This window comes from Schistocerca gregaria, chromosome 2, assembly GCF_023897955.1.
Source record: "Schistocerca gregaria isolate iqSchGreg1 chromosome 2, iqSchGreg1.2, whole genome shotgun sequence".
Classification (NCBI taxonomy): Eukaryota; Metazoa; Arthropoda; class Insecta; order Orthoptera; family Acrididae; genus Schistocerca; species Schistocerca gregaria.
Window position 1 is genome coordinate 300,335,413 of NC_064921.1, and position 20,623 is coordinate 300,356,035.

Below are 20,623 nucleotides of genomic sequence, written 5' to 3' on the forward strand. Positions count from 1 at the left end.
AAACACTTTGTTATAGGAAATGTTCAAAATGTCCTCCGTTAGCGAGGATACATGCATCCACCCTCCGTCACATGGAATCCCTGATGCGCTGATGCAGCCCTGGAGAATGGCGTATTGTATCACAGCCGTCCACAATACGAACACGAAGAGTGTCTACATTTGATACCGGGGTTGCGTAGACAAGAGCTTTCAAATACCCCCATAAATGAAAGTCAAGAGGGTTGAGGTCATGAGAGCGTGGAGCCCACGGAATTGGTCCACCTCTACCAATCCATCGGTCACCGAATCTGTTGTTGAGAAGCGTACGAACACTTCGACTGAAATGTGCAGGAGCTCCATCGTGCATGAACCACATGTTCTGTCTTACTTATAAAGACACATGTTCTAGCAGCACAGGTAGAGTATCCCGCATGAAATCATGATAAGGTGCTCCATTGAGCGTAGGTGGAAGAACATGGGGCCCAATCGAGACATCACCAACAATGCCTGCCCAAACGTTCACAGAAAATCTGTGTTGATGACGTGATTGCACAATTGTGCGCGCATTCTCGTCAGCCCACACATGTTGATTGTGAAAATTTACAATTTGATCACGTTGGAATGAAGCCTTATCCGTAAAGAGAACATTTGCAATGAAATGAGAATTGACACACTGTTGGATGAACCATTCGCAGAAGTGTACCGGTGGAGGCCAATCAGCTGCTGATAGTGACTGTACACGCTGTACATGGTACGGAAACAACTGGTTCTCCCGTAGCACTCTCCATACAGTGACGTGGTCAATGTGACCTTGTACAGCAGCAACTTCTCTGACGCTGACATTAGGGTTATAGTCAACTGCACGAAGAATTGCCTCGTCCATTGCAAGTGTTCTCGTCGTTCTAGGTCTTCCCCAGTCGCGAGCTGGAATGTTCCGTGCTCCCTAAGACGCCGATCAATTGCTTCTAACGTCTTCCAGTCGGGACACCTTAGTTCTGGAAATCTGTCTCGATACAAACGTACCGCGCCACGGAAATTGCCCCGTGCTAATCCATACATCAAATGGGCATCTGCCAACTCCGCATTTGTAGACATTGCACTGACTGCAAAACCGCGTTCGTGATGAACACTAACCTGTTGATGCTACGTACTGGTGTGCTTGAAGCTAGTACTGTAGAGTAATGAGTCGCATGTCAACACAAGCACCGAAGTCAACATTACGTTCCTTCAATTGGGCCAACTGGCGGTGAATCGAGGAAGTACAGTACATACTGACGCAACTAAAATGAGCTCTAACATGGAAATTAAGCGTTTCCGGACACATGGCCACATAACATCTTTTCTTTATTTGTGTGTGAGAAATGTTTCCTGAAAGTTTGGCCGTACCTTTTTGTAACACCCTGTATTGCTTCCCCCTACTTATACCTCCCGAGGAGATCACGAATGTAAAAGCCGGCCGCAGTGGTCTCGCGGTTGTAGGCACTCAGTGCGGAACCGCTGGACTGCTACGGTCGCAGGTTCGAATCCTACCTCGGGCATGGATGTGTGTGATGTCCTTAGGTTAGTTAGGTTTAAGTAGTTCTAAGTTCTAGGGGACTGATGACCACAGATGTTAAGTCCCATAGTGCTCAGAGCCATTTGAATCATTTGAACGAATGTAAAAGTAGAGAGATTCGAGCGCGCACTGAAGGTTTCCGGCAGTCGTTCATCCCGCGAACAGGAACAGGAAAGGGAGGCAATGACAGTGCCCTCCGCCACACACCGTTGGGTGGCTTGCGGAGTGTAGATGCAGATGTTGTCTGTAGGTGTGAGCATGGTCTGCTACAGTGTCCGGTTGTGGTCGGCAGGCACACTGGCAGACCATCGGGCGGTTCATCCTGCGCGAGCGGGAGCGCGCGACGCCGCCGGCGGGCCGGCGCCACCGCGTGGCGGCCAACCTGCGCACGGCGACGCTGGAGCGGCTCAGCAAGGGGCTGTCGGCGGCGGCGGCGGGCGCGGCCGGGCGCAGCGCGGGCCACGCACACGCGCAGGCGGGCAAGGCGCCGGTGGCCGAGGCGCTCAGCGACCCCACCACGTCGCGCCACGTGCGGCACCACAAGTTCCCCGCCAGCTGCAGCGGCCGGCCGCGCCCGCCGCCGCCCGTCGCCACGCAGCACCGCGAGGTCCACTCCGAGGGCGAGACGCTCAGCGACGACGACGTCCGCGACCTCGACCTGCGCGCCGCCGTCTCCCGCCTCAAGAAGGTGTCGCTGCGCAAGCTGCGCGTCTGGAAGTCCTGAGTGGAGGTGGCGCTGTACGGCGCCAGACAGGACTCCTCGCCGCACACCGGCGCGTCCTGGATGTGAGTCGCCGTGCAGCGGCCGGAACTCCTCTCGCCTCACTCGCAGTCTCGAGGTGGCAGTCGGAGACGGAGCAGACTGTACACTGAAGGACGATCACCCCGGGTGCCTTCCCATCTCTGTCGACGGACGTTCCACCCCGGCTACAAATATGAGACGTCCGATCCGGGCGCGGCTGTACGGTACCCGTCACCACTCCCTTTCTAGAACCACTCGTCGTATGTGGTGGTTCCCTCACAGTGACGAAATTTATCGAGTGGCCTCTGTCGGACTTAGAAACTGCCTTCCTCTGTACTGTGCTGGAACAAGTTCGGGTTAAAATCCCCAAATATCGTCGAAATGAACCATTTTACATCAAATGCGCTCTCTCTCAACCCCCCCCCCTTCTCCCTCCCTCCCCCTCCCTCTCTTTCAAGTATCGACCCAGACTGGAAAGCAGGGAAACGGTTGCGAACCGACCAGTGTGCGAGAGGATAGTAGCGTGTCGTGTGTGCGTTTCTGTGTTTCTGTGTGGCTGGTGAGGTCTGTAGAGAATGCCGTGGTGTACAGAAGACTCCTTTTTGCTTCGAGGGAAGTGTCGCCGTGTGGGATATGTTTTGTGCCTGTTGCCTTAATGTCAGTGCTAGCGCCGGTTTCACTTCAGTTTTGTCAACAGTATTGTAAATGTGAGTTTGTAGTGGATCTCTCAATGTTTTTCAATGTTGTCAGTGACACGGGTGTCGGCTGGGCGTTTTTGAACAGTGATTTATGTACAGTTACAGACTTCAAATACACAAAACAGGTAAATTCACCGACGGTAACAGGCTTCTGCAAAAATGGGATATTTTTGTAACGCTAAACCAAAGTTCGACATCAAATGTTTAACATATCTTCAATATTTTTGTTCTTAAAATTAGGTACTAACGTACTAATAAAAATATCAAAAATCCCATTTTGCTTGAAGTTTCGAGAACTGAACATACCTGTAATTAGCGTTGACTGAATAGTTGTCCCGATGTTTTGTTGTTGCCCATATCTAGTCATAAGAAACTTTCTGTGATACTTTTATGTATTGTATTTAAATCTGATACCTCGTCTCATGATTTTATACTGTGGTACCGACCTTCATACTCGTAAGGTTCAAATCATTATTACTGCTTCATTATTTATAATTTCCTCATTTTTGTTTGAAGTGTACATGACATCGTGTGTAGCTTAGTACACATTTTTAATCAAATGTGACCTTTGTTTTGTTACTATGCTGGATAATAGTTCAAATGATTGTTTTTATGACACATACTTCAACACTGTTCTGTTATTCAGATAATTCACTTCCTGTAAAACTGAGAACAGGTTTTTTTGAGTGCTATGCTGAGCTTGATCTTCTCTGCCCAAGAAGGTACTGTTATATTTTTACCAGTTCACTATACCGTGTGGTGAGAAAATAATACTTCACAGTGCATGAGTCATTGATAACATCTAAAGACATTAAGAAACAAAAATCCTGTAACATCAGCTATAAATCAAAATGTGCATATTGTACACTGTACAAATTTTAGTATTAAAAAGATAAATGCTGCTGCAGATGCAGTGTTATATTGTCTGTTGCCTAAATTATATTAAGATTGATAAGTGTTTTCCTGTAAATGGCATATAAATTGAGGGTTCTTTGTTGACAGCTTTCAAAGTAAATATATTCTTTTTATTGACTGTAAAAACATCTATTCTGTTTGTAAATATATTTATATACACATATTTATAAAATGTTGTTACCAGATTTTTAATTGAGCCATGAAAGCAGTGGTTAAGTATCAGCACAGATGCCTTCCTATTGGTATAAGCAGAGCAGGAGCTAATTATTTTTCTAAGTGTTGAAGTTCTATGCATAGAGTTAATATGACGGTGACATCTTGGATGTGTGTGTCCTATAAAAAGGAATGGAATGTAGTTGCATAATTTATTTACATATATGCAACAAACTGGATCAGTATTGTGATTACATTTTACTCTGAAATTATTCTTACATATATTTTTTTTAATATGTACCTGTACCTTTTTGTTCTGTACCAATAAAGCTGCTACTTAAGAAGAAATAAACGAAATTAAGTATTGTATTTAATGCAATGTTGCCAGTTTAGGAGTATAACTGAAGTGTGTACTGATACAAGAAAAAGCTTAATATTATATTTTCCATCAAACATAATTCATAAATTCAGTACTCCTATATCATGTCTAAAGTATTACCAATGAGACAATCAGATTTCATAATTTGTAATTTCATTAAATCATCATTAATTCTGCATGTCATTATGGCTGTGAAGGAAAATTGTTATTAATTTTGTATGGTAATGTATTATTTTTATTTATTTTTATTTTTAATCCTGATAGAAATTCTTCTTGTCTCAGTACATTCTTCTATAAGTGATAGAAGCAATTTCTACACATATTGCAAATGTTATCATAGTTAGTGCTACAGGTACCACTTACTCTGTACACTGGAAATTTACATTCAGCCATAATTTGTTGAAGTCAGATAGAACAAACTTTAGTTTCAATTGAAAAAGATCTAAAACAAAACTTTGCCAGAGTCATGTTTAGATGCATACATCATAAAATGTTAAAATGACAACAGTCACTAAGAAAAGTTATAGAATGATAAGGATTACATTTCATAGAAAAATATATAGGTAGAGTGACTTTACTTACAGGGAGCTAGTCATATATTTAGTTTATATTCTGTGAATGAATCTGGCCCTATAACTAAATTAAATATAGGGTCTCATAAGTAGAACAAATAATCTGGCATGAGAACTACTTCAGAATAAAAGAAACCTGACTAATTTCTTTAAAAATGTTAAACTATATAATAATGATTCCTAGATATTCAGATACATCTTACCTTAGTAGAGCTAAGCCTTTTCTGTGTTAGCTTGCAATATTAGACAAATGGAGCATATATACTTGTTGAATGAAAGCATTACACTGAATGTAATTGTTGAAACTGATGCACAAATGTGATGAATTTATTAAATTTCTCGACCAGTAAATAACATTGCAGCACAAGAAGTGGTTAACTTTGCACAATTTCTAATCAGAGTTCCTTATTACTTCTACAGTAGCTGACTGAGTTTAAAAAGTTATAATGGAGGCAGCTAAACCCTAGCTGTATTTTAAATAGTATACTGTACCGTGCATGTGTTCTCTTTATCAGATGTGAAATAATGTACAGTCTTTTATATATTTCAGACCACCAAACTTTTCAACACTCTGTGATTATGTTTATTTATTTCAGACTATGAAAGACATTTTCATTAAAAAATCCATTTTACAAACTTTGTGAGAAATATGTTTATATGCTTACAACTTCTGCTTGAGACAAAGTTGTAAATCATAAAAATCTATTTGTCCACTGTATACATTCATCACTAATTATGTATCATCATTCAGATTCTGAATTGATACTGACAAGCTTCTTACAGGTATAATCGTGACAAGGTATGTAAGAAAGCTGCTATGGTGATATAACAGTACTGTAACTGTTGCTTTTTATATCAATTCCTTGGAGATTAATTTATTTTAATTTTGCTACCCACTGTTATCTATAATACAACTGAAATATGTTATGACTCTTCTATTTTCAAACAACTCAATGCAAATCTATTTGAGGAAATTGTACATGTTATATTTTATGACAGCAGTTGTGACTTTTCGGAATCAGAATTAAATGTCAGAACACTAATTATCCACTCTTTCCATATCAGAAAGTTGCTTGTAAATAATTTTCCACTTTTATATATACATAAATATAAATATATGTATATCTTGTTCTTGTTTCCTTCGTGTCAGAGGATTTTTCATGCAGCTGTAACTATAATATTATATTTGATATATTGTTCTGAACAAACATTTCCCTTGATACATTAAAATAAATGACAACTAACTGAAATATTTCATGTTTACTCTCTGTCCATAGTGGCTTTGTCTTGTTACTTCTTATGTGTTTGTTTGAGTTCAGGCTGTGGATAATCACAACAGACATTGTGTACAGGCTACAGAAATCAATGTTGGCCTAAATGTTTTACTTTACACTTTATTAAACACTCACAGTATAATGCTGAGTTCTTTTGTGAATATCAGTATAAGTGTAGTACATTTTCTGCTGTTACAATGTCACAGAAGCAAAAGAAAAATTACAAATAAATTAACATTATGTTCTCATAGCCACTGTGAAAATAAATGTGCTCAGAAAAAAATTCTCCACAACAGTGCTTGGAAACCATTAAACATTACATTTATTATCACAGAACGTCCTTTTCAATTTTTCACCAAGAGTCCATTTTAAAATGACCTTTAAACATTTATATTCAGAAATAAGACAACTATATAAATCTATAACAAAATCAAACTGAAATATTTTTAAATTCTCTGCTTGGGAACATGAGTTTCAAATAACCCATAGTAGCTTTTACTTTATTTCATTGGTGCTTAAACAAATACTTGCACGAAATAAAACAGCTAATAAAAGCCTTAAAATATTGCTCAAAGACAAGAAAAACAATATAAATGGGATAATTAAATGCCCCATATGTGCTGTTGCTGCACCCTTCATCAGGGAATAACTACTCAGTTTTAAACTTTATTTCAGGAATGTTTCTGGAGTGAATACTTAAAATAAGCACTAACCATCAGCATTAGAGATGTTTTCATCTAAAGTTTGTGGTTATAAGAACTATAGAATCAAATCTTGTTTTATAAATTTGTTTAAATTCAAGAATGGTACTCTATAAATATTAAAGAAAGTGTATATAGAACTAAACAGCCAACATAAAAAGCTGCTAGGGCAAAGGATTACACAATTCAAGCAGCGGAGTTAGGCACAAATGTAATGCTAAAAGCAGCAATAAACATACTAACAGAAAATTCTACACAGTTTCAAATCATTTACATTGTCATTACATATCAGTCCTATTGTATGAAAATTAAGAAAGAAAACTATATGTGGAACAAAAAGATGTGCTTAGGAAATTATTTTTAGTGTTGAATAAAATTATGGTGGTGTTTCTTCACTCTGTTCATGATTTTTTTTTAAATGAATTCTTGAGAAAAATTTTGTAACCCCATTCTCTAAGTACTAAAAACATGGTAAGGTCAAATGTGTCCATAAAACTTCACAAAAATCCAGTTTCATCTTATAAGCAATAAATCTTAATTTTCGAAAACAAAACATTCAATAACAGTTTAATCAAATATAAATAAACACAATACATATAACATGCAAAAATTATTTCATTTTTGTGTGATGTACAGAACTTTGCAAATCAATGCATTTTACAGATTTATTTGTAGTCAGTCTAATGCATCTGTTTAATAATATGCATGCAAGACTATATAGTTTTAGACAGCTATAAGGGTCCTAAAGTAAATCACTAATGTCATACAATTAATCTTGGAACATTACGTTACATAAAGTAAATTATAACTGAATAAATTCAACGTGAATAATAATGTAACTACATACATATTAATTTCAAATTATTATTAATCAATTGAAAATAAAAAAGATGATGTGCATATTGTTATCAAACATCTTGAGACATCCAAGTGGAACCGAAATGGAGTAATTACAATTTGTCATTACAAAAATAAGTTCTGTTTTCTTAATAACAATGTTAAACGTATTTCTGTGAAGGATAAAAGGAACATGCTAAGAATAAATCTTGAGCATCGGTTTAACAATATGCAGTTTGCAACTAACAACAGTCAATTATGAAAAAAGCTGTTATAAATGCCACAGTAAAGAATGTACTTCTATAAATTATAGACAATGACACACTTCCAGGTAAGGGGATTGTTTTGCCATCTTGGTGGGACATTGTCCAGTTTGCCTTTTTTGTACCTCTCAAATGTCTTTTATTGCATGGGCCATAAAATTGTTGTAGCGGAAGTAAAATATATATCATACTGATATGCCAGTCAATGATCTTTCAGTCACAAAAGGGTAGTAGTGTCTAATAAATCCTAGGTCATAATTTAAAGAAAAAAAAACAGGAAAAATATTTACAAAGCAGGCAATGGAGATAAAAAAATAATGGAATTCTTTCTTAAACACATTGCTGCAGCACTCTGAATTCTGTTTCCTACTAAATGAGGTAAGGGTAACATTACAGACAATCAGGGACATAATACTGATAACACTGAGGATTATAGTACCTCATATCAGGAAGAGAGAACCCATCATAATCAGATGACAGTTTGAAATCAGAATCTCAAGTAGTTTAAAAAAGAAAAAAATAACTAAACACAATAGACAAATTAAATTGGGTTTCATTCAGACAACAGCTATGGCAGATACAACTTACAACAAACTCAAAAACAAAGGTCACCAAATGCACTTGTTAGCAATCACTGCAGCTTCTGATAAGCTACTAAATTCAAATGCTATGTACTTACTCCTGTATGGAAAATATGTCTCACTAACAGACATTTTAGGAAATGAAATAAATAAATAAAAATATGTGTGTGTGAATTCCTAAGGGACCAAACTGCAGAGGTCATAGGTTCCTAGACTTACACACTACTTAAACTAACTTATGCTAAGAACAACACACACACCCACGCCCGAGGGAGGACTCGACCCTCCTGCGGGAGTGGCCGCGCAATCCGTGACGTGGCGCCTCAAACCGCGCGGAAATAAATAAAAACACTCAAGAAGATCACAGAAATTACTATGTCATTCAAAAGCAGTCATTTTTGTAGATATGAACAGTTTTTCTGGTACAGAATTAAAATCTTGTACCGCCTTAAAAGTCAGCACCAAGTCATCCTATACCAAACGCCTGAAGGCATATTTACTGACAGACTTGACTACGCAGGATTAAGCACGATCGCCCATCGGAGTGATGTGGCACAAGCCAAGACACAGTGCACGAATCCCTCTTGCGACTTCAGATGGAACACACTCCTTCTAAGAAGCAGTGCCTGCCACATTGAAGCAATGCAACTGAGTCGTATGGCACGCCACGCCACTGCCAGATGACTGCACAATGCTCCATAGCTCTGCTAGTGAAGTTTACTGACGTTTCTTCTATGGTTTTGTGATGATCTCTGTGCCAAGGAAAATGAGAACGATCCTGAGTTTAGTATTCATTTTTGTTTGTCCGTTGCTCCGAATACTGCAACAGGGATGCTCAAAATAAAACGTGCAAAAGAGCTGCAAATGACGTATCATAGGCACATACAGTATATATAAAGACAGTAGCTGTTCTCGAAAGAACAGATACCATTGATCACCGTGCAGTTTCTCTGGAATAAATGATAATTAATTAAAACCCTCAGCTGCCACAGGTGTTATTGATATACCTCGATGGGGATAGCTTAAAATGTGTGCCCCGACCGGACTCGAACCAGGGATCTCTGCTTACATGGCAGACGCTTTATGCATCCTTTTTTTCTTTTTTTTCGATATAGTTCGTTGCGTTTGGTCTGGGCGGACGTCACAAGACATCCGTTCAAGTTGATCGTTGATTCCTTGACTCAGTTTTTTTTATTACAGAGAGCACGCAGCGTTTTAAATGAAATGGCCGTATGTCATTGTTGGCCGGGAGGCAGTTGGACAGTTGGGAATGTGAGTATTACGGGAAGCGTGCAAGGGATAAGTCCCTGCAGCCGCGGTATTCATCTGCTTCCTCGGTGGCTCAGATGGACTGCCTCCCGGCCAACAATGCCATACGATCATTTCATTTAAAATGCTGCGTGCTCTCTGTAATTAGCATGGTAGCTCAGCGTGTGCGGTCAGAGAGCTGGTTGGCCTCTGTAACAAAAAAAACTAAGTGGAAGGATCAACAAATGAACTTTAACGGATGTCATGTGACGTCCGCAACGACCAAACACAACGGTCAACAACAAAAACAAAAAGATGGATAGAGCGTCTGCCATGTAAGCAGGAGATCCCGGGTTCGAGTCCCGGTCGGGGCACACATTTTCAGCTGTCCCCATCGAGGTATATCAACAACACCTGTCGGCAGCTGAGGGTTTCAATTAATTAGCAGATACAGCAATTGAAATTCATCTAACTTTTTTGTGGAAGAGAATGAAGGCAATAAATAAACAGAATTACTATTTCTATAAAACACGTGTGCAGTTCTTTTTACTGATTTTCTCGACCTAATGAAACCAGTACTCCCACCTGTGATTCTTTACAGAATCGAAGTCACATGTATAAAACAGATTCAGATGTCAAACATTGAGTGGGTGTACTACAGGTAATTTGCTGTCCGTTTTAAGAAAAGCTAGTTTAACAAAATGGTTCAAATGGCTCTGAGCACTATGGGACTCAACTGCTGTGGTCATCAGTCCCCTAGAACTTAGAACTACTTAAACCTAACTAACCTAAGGACATCACACACATCCATGCCCGAGGCAGGATTCGAACCTGCGACCGTAGCAGTCGCACGGTTCCGGACTGCGCGCCTAGAACCGCGAGACCACCGCGGCCGGCATTAGTTTAACATACATCCCAATATGTATGACGTCATATTTCCTGAGCAAAGTGCCGTACAGTGACATAATGTTGCATATATACTCAGGAGTATATGTAGTTACTGGCTGGAAAATGTGTCGCGAATAGATTTAATGGTAAAGAAGTAATAAATTGAAACATAATGCATGACGTTGAAGTTTTACTGCATGAACAGCAAAAATGTAGTAAGGAATAAACTTTTTTCCTTTCGTTATTTTGTTCGAGGTGTCAACGGGAAAGGTTTGAAATTACGTTTAAAAATGTTGGATGTCGCCAGGTCCTATCATTCTCAAATACTGGATGAATACAGTCTGTTTAATTTGTGTGCCGTGAGTTTCGCTGCCAAAAACGTAAACATAGTCTCCTGAGTTATTGTTAAAAATGTTGAACGTAACATTATACTTTTAATGAATAAGTTACGTGAGGATCTTAAATTTGGTCAATAATTGAATGAGACACTCAAAATCAAATGTTTGTTGTTCCTGAAAATAATTACATTAGCGACATGCAGCTGGGATTGGGTGACCGTTCAAGCCTTTAGTAATTACTGAAGGGAAGAAAATCACAACACCAAAAAATTATTAAATGCAGAGTACTGAAATTTCGGGACTACATTTGTGTAGGTAACATATTTAAGTGATTAACATTGCAAAGCTCACAGGTTAATATAAGCGCGAATGTGAAACGCTGGTTCATTAATAACCAGTGTAACCGCTAGAATGTTGAACCCAAGCATGCAGACGTGCATGTATTGTGTTGTACAGGTCCCGGATGTCAGTTTGTGGGATGGAGTTCCATACCTGTTGCACTTGGTCTCACAATACTAAGACAATAATGCTGTTTCTCGATGACGCTTGAGTTGCCGTCCAATGATATCCCATATGCGGTCGATTGGAGACAGATCTGATGGTCGAGCAGGCCGAGGTAACACGCCGACACTCTGTAGAGGATGTCGGGCGACAGCAGCGATATGTGGGCGAGCGTCGTCCTGTTGCTAAACACCCACTGGAATGCTGTTCCTGAAGGGCTTGGCGTGATCACGAGAGTGTTCTTTCTGTCATACTAAATCGCAGCCCAGGCAATAACTCCAGGTGTAGGTCCAGTGTGTCCAGCTCGCAGTCAGGTTGGCTGCAAGCTGCCGACTGGCCTACTAATCAACACACGCCGCGGAAACAGAACCAACTTTCATCGGGAAACACAACTGAGCTCAACCCTGCCCTCCAATGAGCTCTAGCTTGATACCACTGAAGACGGCGGTGGCTTCAGGTCAGTGGAACAGACGATACAGCGAGTCTGACCCGGAGCTGTCCTTGAGGTAACCGATTTGTAACAGTTCGTTGTGTCACTGTGGTGCCAACTGCTGCGCAAATTTGCTGCAGCAGTTGCAGAACGGTGCGCCAGAGCCAGACGTCGGCAGTGCTGTCGGTAGCGCCAGTGGTCTTCTGGAGCCCCATGTTCTTGCGACCACACATTCTCGTGAGCACCGCTGCCAGCAGTCACGTACAATGGATACATTCTTGTCAAGTCTTCCTGCAGTATCACAGAAGGAACATCCAGCTTCTCCTACCTCTGTTACACCACCTCACTGAAACTCAGTGTGGTATTTATAATAGAGTCTTTATTTTATGGCATTACAGACAGACATCAATGCACAACGTCCAACCTGAAAGGTAAATAACTACCACGATCTTCACGACGCGTATTTAATACACTACTGGCCATTAAAATTGCTGCACTACGAAGGTGACGTGCTACAGACGCGAAATTTAAACGACGGGAAGAAGATGCTGTGATTTGCAAATGATTAGCTTCTCAGAGCATTCATACAAAGTTGGCGCCGGTGTCGACACTTACAACGTGCTAACACGAGGAAAGTTTCCAACCGATTTCTCATACTCAAACAACAGTTGACCGGCGTTGCATGGTGAAACGTTGTTATGATCCCTCGTGTCAGGAGGAGAAATGAGTACCATCACGTTTCCGACTTTGATAAAGATCGGATTGTAGGCTATCGCGATTGCGGTTTGTCGCATTTCGACATTGCTGCACGCATTGGTCGAGATCCAATGACTGTTGGCAGAATATGGAATCGGTGGGTTCAGGAGGGTAATACGGAACGCCGTGCTGGATCCCAACGGCCTCGTATCACTAGCAGTCGGGATGACAGGCATCTTATCCGCATGGCTGTAACGGATCGTGCAGCCACGTCTCGATCCCTGAGTCAACAGATGGGGACGTTTGCAAGACAACAACCATCTGCACGAATAGTTCGACGACGCTTGCAGCAGCATGGACTATCAGCTCGGAGACCGTGGCTGCGGTTACCCTTGACGGTGCATCACAGACAGGAACGCCTACAATTGTGTACTCAACGACGAACCTGGGTGCACGAATGACAAAACGTCATTTTTTCGATGAATCCAGGTTCTGTTTACAACATCGTGATGGTCGCATCCGTGTTTGGCGACATCGCGGTAAACGCACATTGGAAGCGTGTATTCGAGACCGCCGTATTGGCGTATCACCCGGCGTGATGTATGGGGTGCCATTGGTTACACGTCTCGGTCGCCTCTTGTTCGAACTGACGGCACTTTGAACAGTGGACGTTACATTTCAAATGTGTTACGACCCGTAGCTCTACCCTCCATTCGATCCCTGCGAAACCCTACATTTCAGCAGGATAATGCACGACCGCATGTTGCAGGCCCTATACAGGCGAGCACATTCTCCAGATCTCTCACCAACTGAAAACGTCTGGTCAATGGTGGCCGAGCAACTGGCTCGTCACAATACGCCAGTCGTTACTCTTGATGAACTGTGGTATCGCGTTGAAGTTGCATGGGCAGCTGTACCTATACACGCCATCCAAGCTCTCTTTGACTCAATGCCCAGGCGTATCAAGGCCGTTATTATGCCCAGAGGTGGTTGTTCTGGGTACTGATTTCTCTGGATCTATGTACCCAAATTGGATGAAAATGTAATCACATGTCAGTTCTAGTATAATATATTTGTCCAATGAATACCCGTTTAACATCTGCATTTCTTCTTGGTGTAGCAATTTTAATGGCCAGTAGTGTACAAACCTGATTTAAATCCACATAGTGTCGCTACTAGTGCCACTCTCAGGCGCGAGATTTGAATAGACATCATCTTTCAGATGTAGGAACTCACCTGACAACTGAATCTTTTGGGGGCAGGCTAATCTTTCCTGTTACTAAACCACACAATGGAAAACTTGCAAGCTTGTTCATCTCCTCCATAGACGCCCTTTGCTCATGAGTGTTCGGTGAAACAGGTGGCGAAATTTGTAAATTTTTATGGCCGTCTTCTTCAAAACTTTCTTTGAGTAGCTCAGACCTTTCTTTGTCTTTTCAGTGTTTGAAATGGATTTCCCTCGATGCACCAAGCCACTCAGAGCAGAATGTATCTCTGTCGCATAGTTGTAACCAGTTACTAGTGTTACTAGTAGATAGTGTCGGAAGTTCCACGCGGCTTTTCGCGAATGATGCTGTAGTATAGAGAGAAGCTGCAGCATTAGAAAATTGAAACGAAATGCAGGAAGATCTGCAGCGGTGTGGCACTTGGTGCAGGGAGTGGCAACTGACCCTTAACATAGACAAATGTAATGTATTGCGAATACATAGAAAGAATTGTATAAATATATGATAGCGGAACAAACACTGGAAGCAGTTTCTTCTGTTAAATATCTGGGAGTGTGCGTGCAGAACGATTTGAAATGGAACGATCATATAAAATTAATTGTTTTTAAGGCGGGTGCCAGGTTGAAATTCATTGGGAGAGTCCTTAGAAAATGTAGTCCACCAACAAAGGAGGTGGCTTACAAAACACTTGTTCGGCCTATACTTGAGCATTGCTCATCAGTGTGGGATCCGTACCAGGTCGGGTGCTGCGGTGGTCTAGCGGTTCTAGGCGCTTAGTCCGGAACCGCGCGACTGCTACGGTCGCAGGTTCGAATCCTGCCTCGGGCATGGATGTGTGCGATGTCCTTAGGTTAGTTAGGTTTAAGTAGTTCTAAGTTCTAGGGGTCTGATGACCACAGATGTTAAGTCCCATAGTGCTCAGAGCCATTTTGAACCAGGTCGGGTTGACAGAGGAGATTGAGAAGATCCAAAAAAGAGCGGCGATTTTCGTCACAGGGTTATTTGGTAAACGTGATAGTGTTACGCAGATGCTTAGCAAACTCAAGTGGCAGACTCTGCAATAGAGGCGCTCTGCATCGCGGTGTAGCTTTTTGTCCAGATTTAGAGAGGGTGCGTTTCTGGATGAGGTATCGAATATATTGCTTCCCCCTACTTATACCTCCCGAGGAGATCACGAATGTAGAGAGATTCGAGCGCGCACGGAGGCTTTCCGGCAGTCGTTCTTCCCGCGAACCATACGCGACTGGAACAGGAAAGGGAGGTAATGACAGTGGCACGTAAAGTGCCCTCCGCCACACACCGTTGGGTGACTTGCGGAGTATAAATGTAGATGTAGATATACCTGTGTATGCGTATGGTGTGTTTTCGTTAGATACTGCTGCCGTGACATTAAAAATTTCTTTTCAGGAGACAAGGACGTCAAGAAGTAGCAAGGCACTGCCCATCGCTACCTGAATCATAAACTTAATGTGGCCATGGATATTGTTGATGTGGTCCAATAATTCTTCCAGGTTTTCACGCCCATGAGGCCAGGCAACGAATGTGTAGTCGACATATTGATAAAAACAACTAGGCTTTGCAGGACACGTATCCAGGTCGAAGTCGTCAAAGTACTCCATAAACAGGCTGGCTTTTACTCAAGCTAATGGACTTACCAAAGCGATGCCGTCCTTCTGGTTCAAGTATTCTCCGCCATACAAAAGAATCGGTGATGTCAAAATTCTGTTAAATAAAACCACGATAGTATCGTCAAATAACTGGAGTAACTTATCTACTGAGTCTCTGATAGGAACGAGCATGAACAACGAGAGAAGTCACAGCTGGTCATTATATCTTCAAGACACAGGCCTTTAATTAAGCTGATGAAATCGGCCGTGTTTTTGGAATTCTGTACACAGTGACCAACGTGTGGCGTAACGATAATGGCCAGAGTTTTGCGAGTCTGTAAGTCAGCCATCCACCGGTGTTTCCGATGGGCTGTATGGGTGCGTCTTTCTTATGAACTTTTGGTAGGCCATGAAACGTAGCTGATGGAGGTGGCTGAGGTGCCTGACGGAGGAGGTTTATAATGTCTCTCTCCCAATGAAGGCTGGGAGCCGTCTTCCTCATTATTCTGGATGTTGGATCTTGTGACAATTTTTGGGTCTTCAGTATCAATCAGATCTCCGTATCGTAGACGGTCTTTTCCATTATGAGGGCTGCATGCACTTGGCAGGACCGTTACAGAGCTTGTGAAGGTCACTGCGCTCAACTCTTATTACGTTCAGTACTGCCATCATGAATTCTGAGAGAATGCGGCGTGTTTCTCGACGAATTTCTTCTGAAGTCTCATTGGTAATCTTGCGAACAGCTTGTTCCACACAACTTATTATGTCAGCGAAAGGGATACTCCTTGACTATGGTGTATAATTAAGTTCCTTCGTAAGTGACGATATGGCACCTGCGTCGAATGGGTGTATCAGTCATACTGTTAACGAAATTGGTATTATATTGTGGGGTAACTCTTCCCATTCTAAAAGGATAGTTTTGGCTCAGAAACGAGCATTTCAGGAAATAAGTGGTGTAAGTTCGCGAACCTGTTGTCGACCCCTGTACACTACTCTGGGTATTTTGACATTATTACACAGGGTGTCCCATTTATCTTGACCACCCTGGATAACTGTTTGTCCAGATGCTTATTACAAAATGTTTCAAGCACATTTTCTTTAGCTGGCAGTGGGACATCAGTCAGAGTGATTGCCTTCGTTTAGCTTTGTTTTTACTAAGATATGAACAGCGGTATGACTTTTTTAAATGGTGCCCTGTATTCTATATTCGGTAATTCACTTCCTCTCCTAATGACCTATTCAAAAATGTATCACAGTGTACCAATCACTGAACCACAATGTTATTAATTACATAACACGACATTGAGTTTGAGCCCGTGATCACAAACTCTTCCACTTGTTGGAGTTGTAAGAAAACAAATGCAAAACAAGTAAAAACATAACACAAAACTGACTTTGACTCTCCTGTACCAATGCCCAGGAGAAGAACATTCAAAGGTGCTCAAATTGGTGCACTCGTTGAATGAAGGAATTATTTACTGCTTCCAGTGTTGCCTGCTGAAGAGAATTACCAGTAAGCACGATACATTCCTGCATGTCCTCTGGAGTTGTTGGAATATCGCGATAGGTAACGTCTTTAATGCACCCCCAAAGAAAAAAGTCCAGAGGATTCAAATCAGGAGATCAACAGACCAAATCACTATTCCTCCTCGACCAATCCATCTGGCAGGATACCTTCGATTCAGAACATGACGTGCACGCAAGGCATTATGTGCTGGACATCCATCGTGTTGATACCACATAAGCATTCTGGTTCTTAGCGGCACCTCATCCAGAAGAGCAGGAAGAAGTCGTCTGAGGATGTTGGCATACGCTGTGCCGTTTAGACTGCCATTGATGAAATAAGGGCCATTAATTGTTGTACCAAGAATCCCACACCAAACGTTAACTCTCCATTGACGCTGATGTTCCACCTGTTTAAGCCATCGTGGGTTGTCGCTGGACCAATAATACATGTTCCTTGTATTTACCTGTCCTTTGTTTGTGAAGGAACATTCATTGGTAAAAAGAACATTGGAGAAGAAGTTCATGTTGGGGAGGATTTTCTGCTATGCCCACTGACAGAACTACACGATTCTAGAAATCATTCCCATACAATTCGTGATGTAGGCGTACATGGTATGGATGGAACCAGTGACGTGCAAGACTACGATGTACACTGGTTTTAGGAATGCCAGTGTCGTGTTCAAGCTATCGTGTGCTCACAAGGGAATTGATAGCAACGGAAACGAGAACAGTAACTTCGACAGCTTCGTCTGTGCGAATGCTACGACGATTGCGTTGTCGTATGTTGAAACTTCCCGTTTCCTGAAGCGTCGATACATGACGAGAAAACAGCCGTCGGGAAGGTGGGTTCTTGTCAGGATATCGCTCTCTGTGCAGTTTTTATTACATATTCGTGAAGTACGTAAAGAAATATGAATGTTTTAGTTGGACCACGTTTTTGGCTTTGTAATAGATGGCGCTGTAATAATCACAAACGTATAAGTATGTGGTATCACGTAACATTCAGCCAGTGCGGAAGGTACTTGCTTCGTGATACATTACCCGTGTTAAAATAGACCGTTTACCAATTGCGGGAAAGGTCGATATCGTGTTGACGTATGGCTATTGTGATCAAAATGCGCAACGGGTGTGTGCTATGTATGCTGCTCGGTATCTTGGACGACATCATCCAAGTGTCCGGACCGTTCGCCGGATAGTTACGTTATTTAAGGAAACAGGAAGTGTTCAGCCACATGTGAAACGTCAACCACGACCTGCAACAAATTATGATGCCCAAGTAGGTGTTTTGGGTGCTGTCGCGGCTAATCAGCACATCAGTAGCAGACAAATAACGCGAGAATCGGGAATCTCAAAAACGTCGGTGTTGAGAATGCTACATCAACATCGATTGCACCCTTACCATATTTCTACGCACCGGGAATTGAATGGCGGCGACTTTGAACGTCGTGTACAGTTCTGACACTGGGCACAAGATGAATTACGGGACGATTTTTGCACGCGTTCTATTTAGCGACGAAGCATCATTCACCAACAGCGGTAACGTAAACCGGCATAATATGCACTATTGGGCAACGGAAAATCCACGATGGCTGCGACAAGTGGAGCATCAGCGACCTTGGCGGGTTAATGTATGGTGCGGCATTATGGGATGAAGGATAATTGGCCCCCATTTTATCGACAGGAATCTAAATGGTGCAATATATGTGTCTGGCGTGAGGTCGGTCGCTTGACGGCGCGATCGGCGCGGCCCTGCCCGTTGCGGCGCGCCGTAAGACACGGAGGCTCCCACTGAGGCGTATCGTTTCTAGTCGGGCGTGCCGCGGCAGTCCTCACAGGGGAAGTGATGCGTCTCTCATAGCCTCTCCTTCCCAAGTGGCTCTTTCTGCCTTCCCGTGGTGCCAGATGTTAAGCCCGGCATTCTGCCTTGCGACAAAAGAGAAAGCTGCGACCCAACCCGATGCGAAAGCGAAGGGTGCGTGGCACAGGGGAAGCTGTGCCTAGGGACCGAACAACAGTCCCTTTCTGTTCGCAGGGCACAGACCAGCAGGTGCTCTGCATGCCGGCGATCTCGTTTGTCGGCGTGAGATCGCGGTGCGAGTCGGCAAGGGTGATTCGCCGCGCCCCTGGGTAACTGTGGCGTGTTCTGCCAAACCCAGGGGGTGGTGACGTCGCCTGGGCCAGGTTAGATGGGTCCAGACCGCCGAACGTCTGGGGGACCGGCCTGTCACCTGAGTAGAAGTGGGTCCTTGGCCGTGAGGTGTAAACTCGGGCAATTAGGCGGCGAAGGGCGAGAGGTGCATCCGCCTCTCCGGAGTGCGGGGTGCAGTTGGCGGGGTGCGTCGCGTGAAATCGCCGATGACGGAGTCACCGAGGGGACCAGTGCGCTGGAAACGGTGCGCTGAACCCAGCAGCTCTGGAGTGCCCTTGACCTAGGGGCGAGGTCGGTGGGCGAGCTGCAGAAGTCCCCCCCCCCCCCCCCCCCCCATGCCAGAGGAGCCGGTCCGGGGCAAGAGACGGGCTCCCACCTTTTTATATCACTCGTACAAAATGGCGACACCAGAAACGAGTGATACGAGTGCGCCTTCACGAGCTTCATGCCTGAACCCGCTCCTCAGGACGAGCTGGGACAGGCAACTGATGAAAATGTTGTGCAGAGACACACTAGAACCACGTTGCTCCTGGAGCAAAATATTAAAAATGGTAAGGTTTGTCAGGCGGCTTTAACAACAATTAAGAATGAGCTGGCGGCATGGGCCATCGCCAGTGCCAAGCTTGAGGGCCGCGTAGAAGAACTTGAAAAGGCAAATGAAAGACTCAGAAACCAGCCGGTCAAGACCTGGGCGGGAGTGGTCGCACAAGCGCCACTGAAACCGCAAACAACAAAAAATACTATCGCTCGAGTTACCAAACGGTCAGACACAACGGTCTTTTTAAGGACGCTGCCTAGCCAAGATACCAGTGTTAAAAAGGTACAGGAATTGCTCACAGCCACTATTAATCCTGTCAAAGACAAAATCAAAATAAATAAAGTAAAGCCAAGCAAAAACTCGGTAATTGTTGAGGTTGCCTCAGAAGAGGACAAAGAAAAACTGCTGAACAATGTCAAACTAAACTCGGTGGTCAAATGCGAGCCACCGAGAAAAAGAAACCCTCTAGTCTTCTTATATGACGTCCCAACGGTCATGACTAATGAGGAACTATACAACACCATTAAGGACCAGAATTTCGAGGACTTGACAGATGTGGAATTCAAAGAAAGCTTTAGACTGAGATTCAAGACGGGGCCTCGGGACCGTGATGTGGTCCATCACGTTGTCGAGGTCTCCGCTCACATGTGGAAGAGAGTAACGGCAATGGGCAAATTATACATTCGCTTCCACGCCGTCAATACTAGAGATTATCTTGTGGTGCCACGTTGCCACAATTGTGGAGATCTCACTCACTTTCTGAAACACTCTATCAGGGGCTCGGCCTGCTCAAAATGTGGTGAAGATGGTCACATTAGGAAAGATTGCAGGGCTGCAGCAGTCTGCA

General features: G+C 42.9%; 1 protein-coding gene across 1 annotated transcript in view; it reads left to right on the forward strand.

Annotated features, from left to right (window-relative positions):
* LOC126336914 (1-phosphatidylinositol 4,5-bisphosphate phosphodiesterase epsilon-1-like) overlaps positions 1-6,243 on the forward strand; it is a 419,543-nt gene extending 413,300 nt beyond the window's left edge. Inside the window, exon 25 of the mRNA XM_050001045.1 lies at positions 1,827-6,243. Within this exon, the coding sequence (XP_049857002.1) occupies positions 1,827-2,258 (432 nt within the window). The 3' untranslated portion in view covers positions 2,259-6,243. The remainder of the gene's footprint in view (positions 1-1,826) is intronic.
* Positions 6,244-20,623: the final 14,380 nt, after the last annotated feature.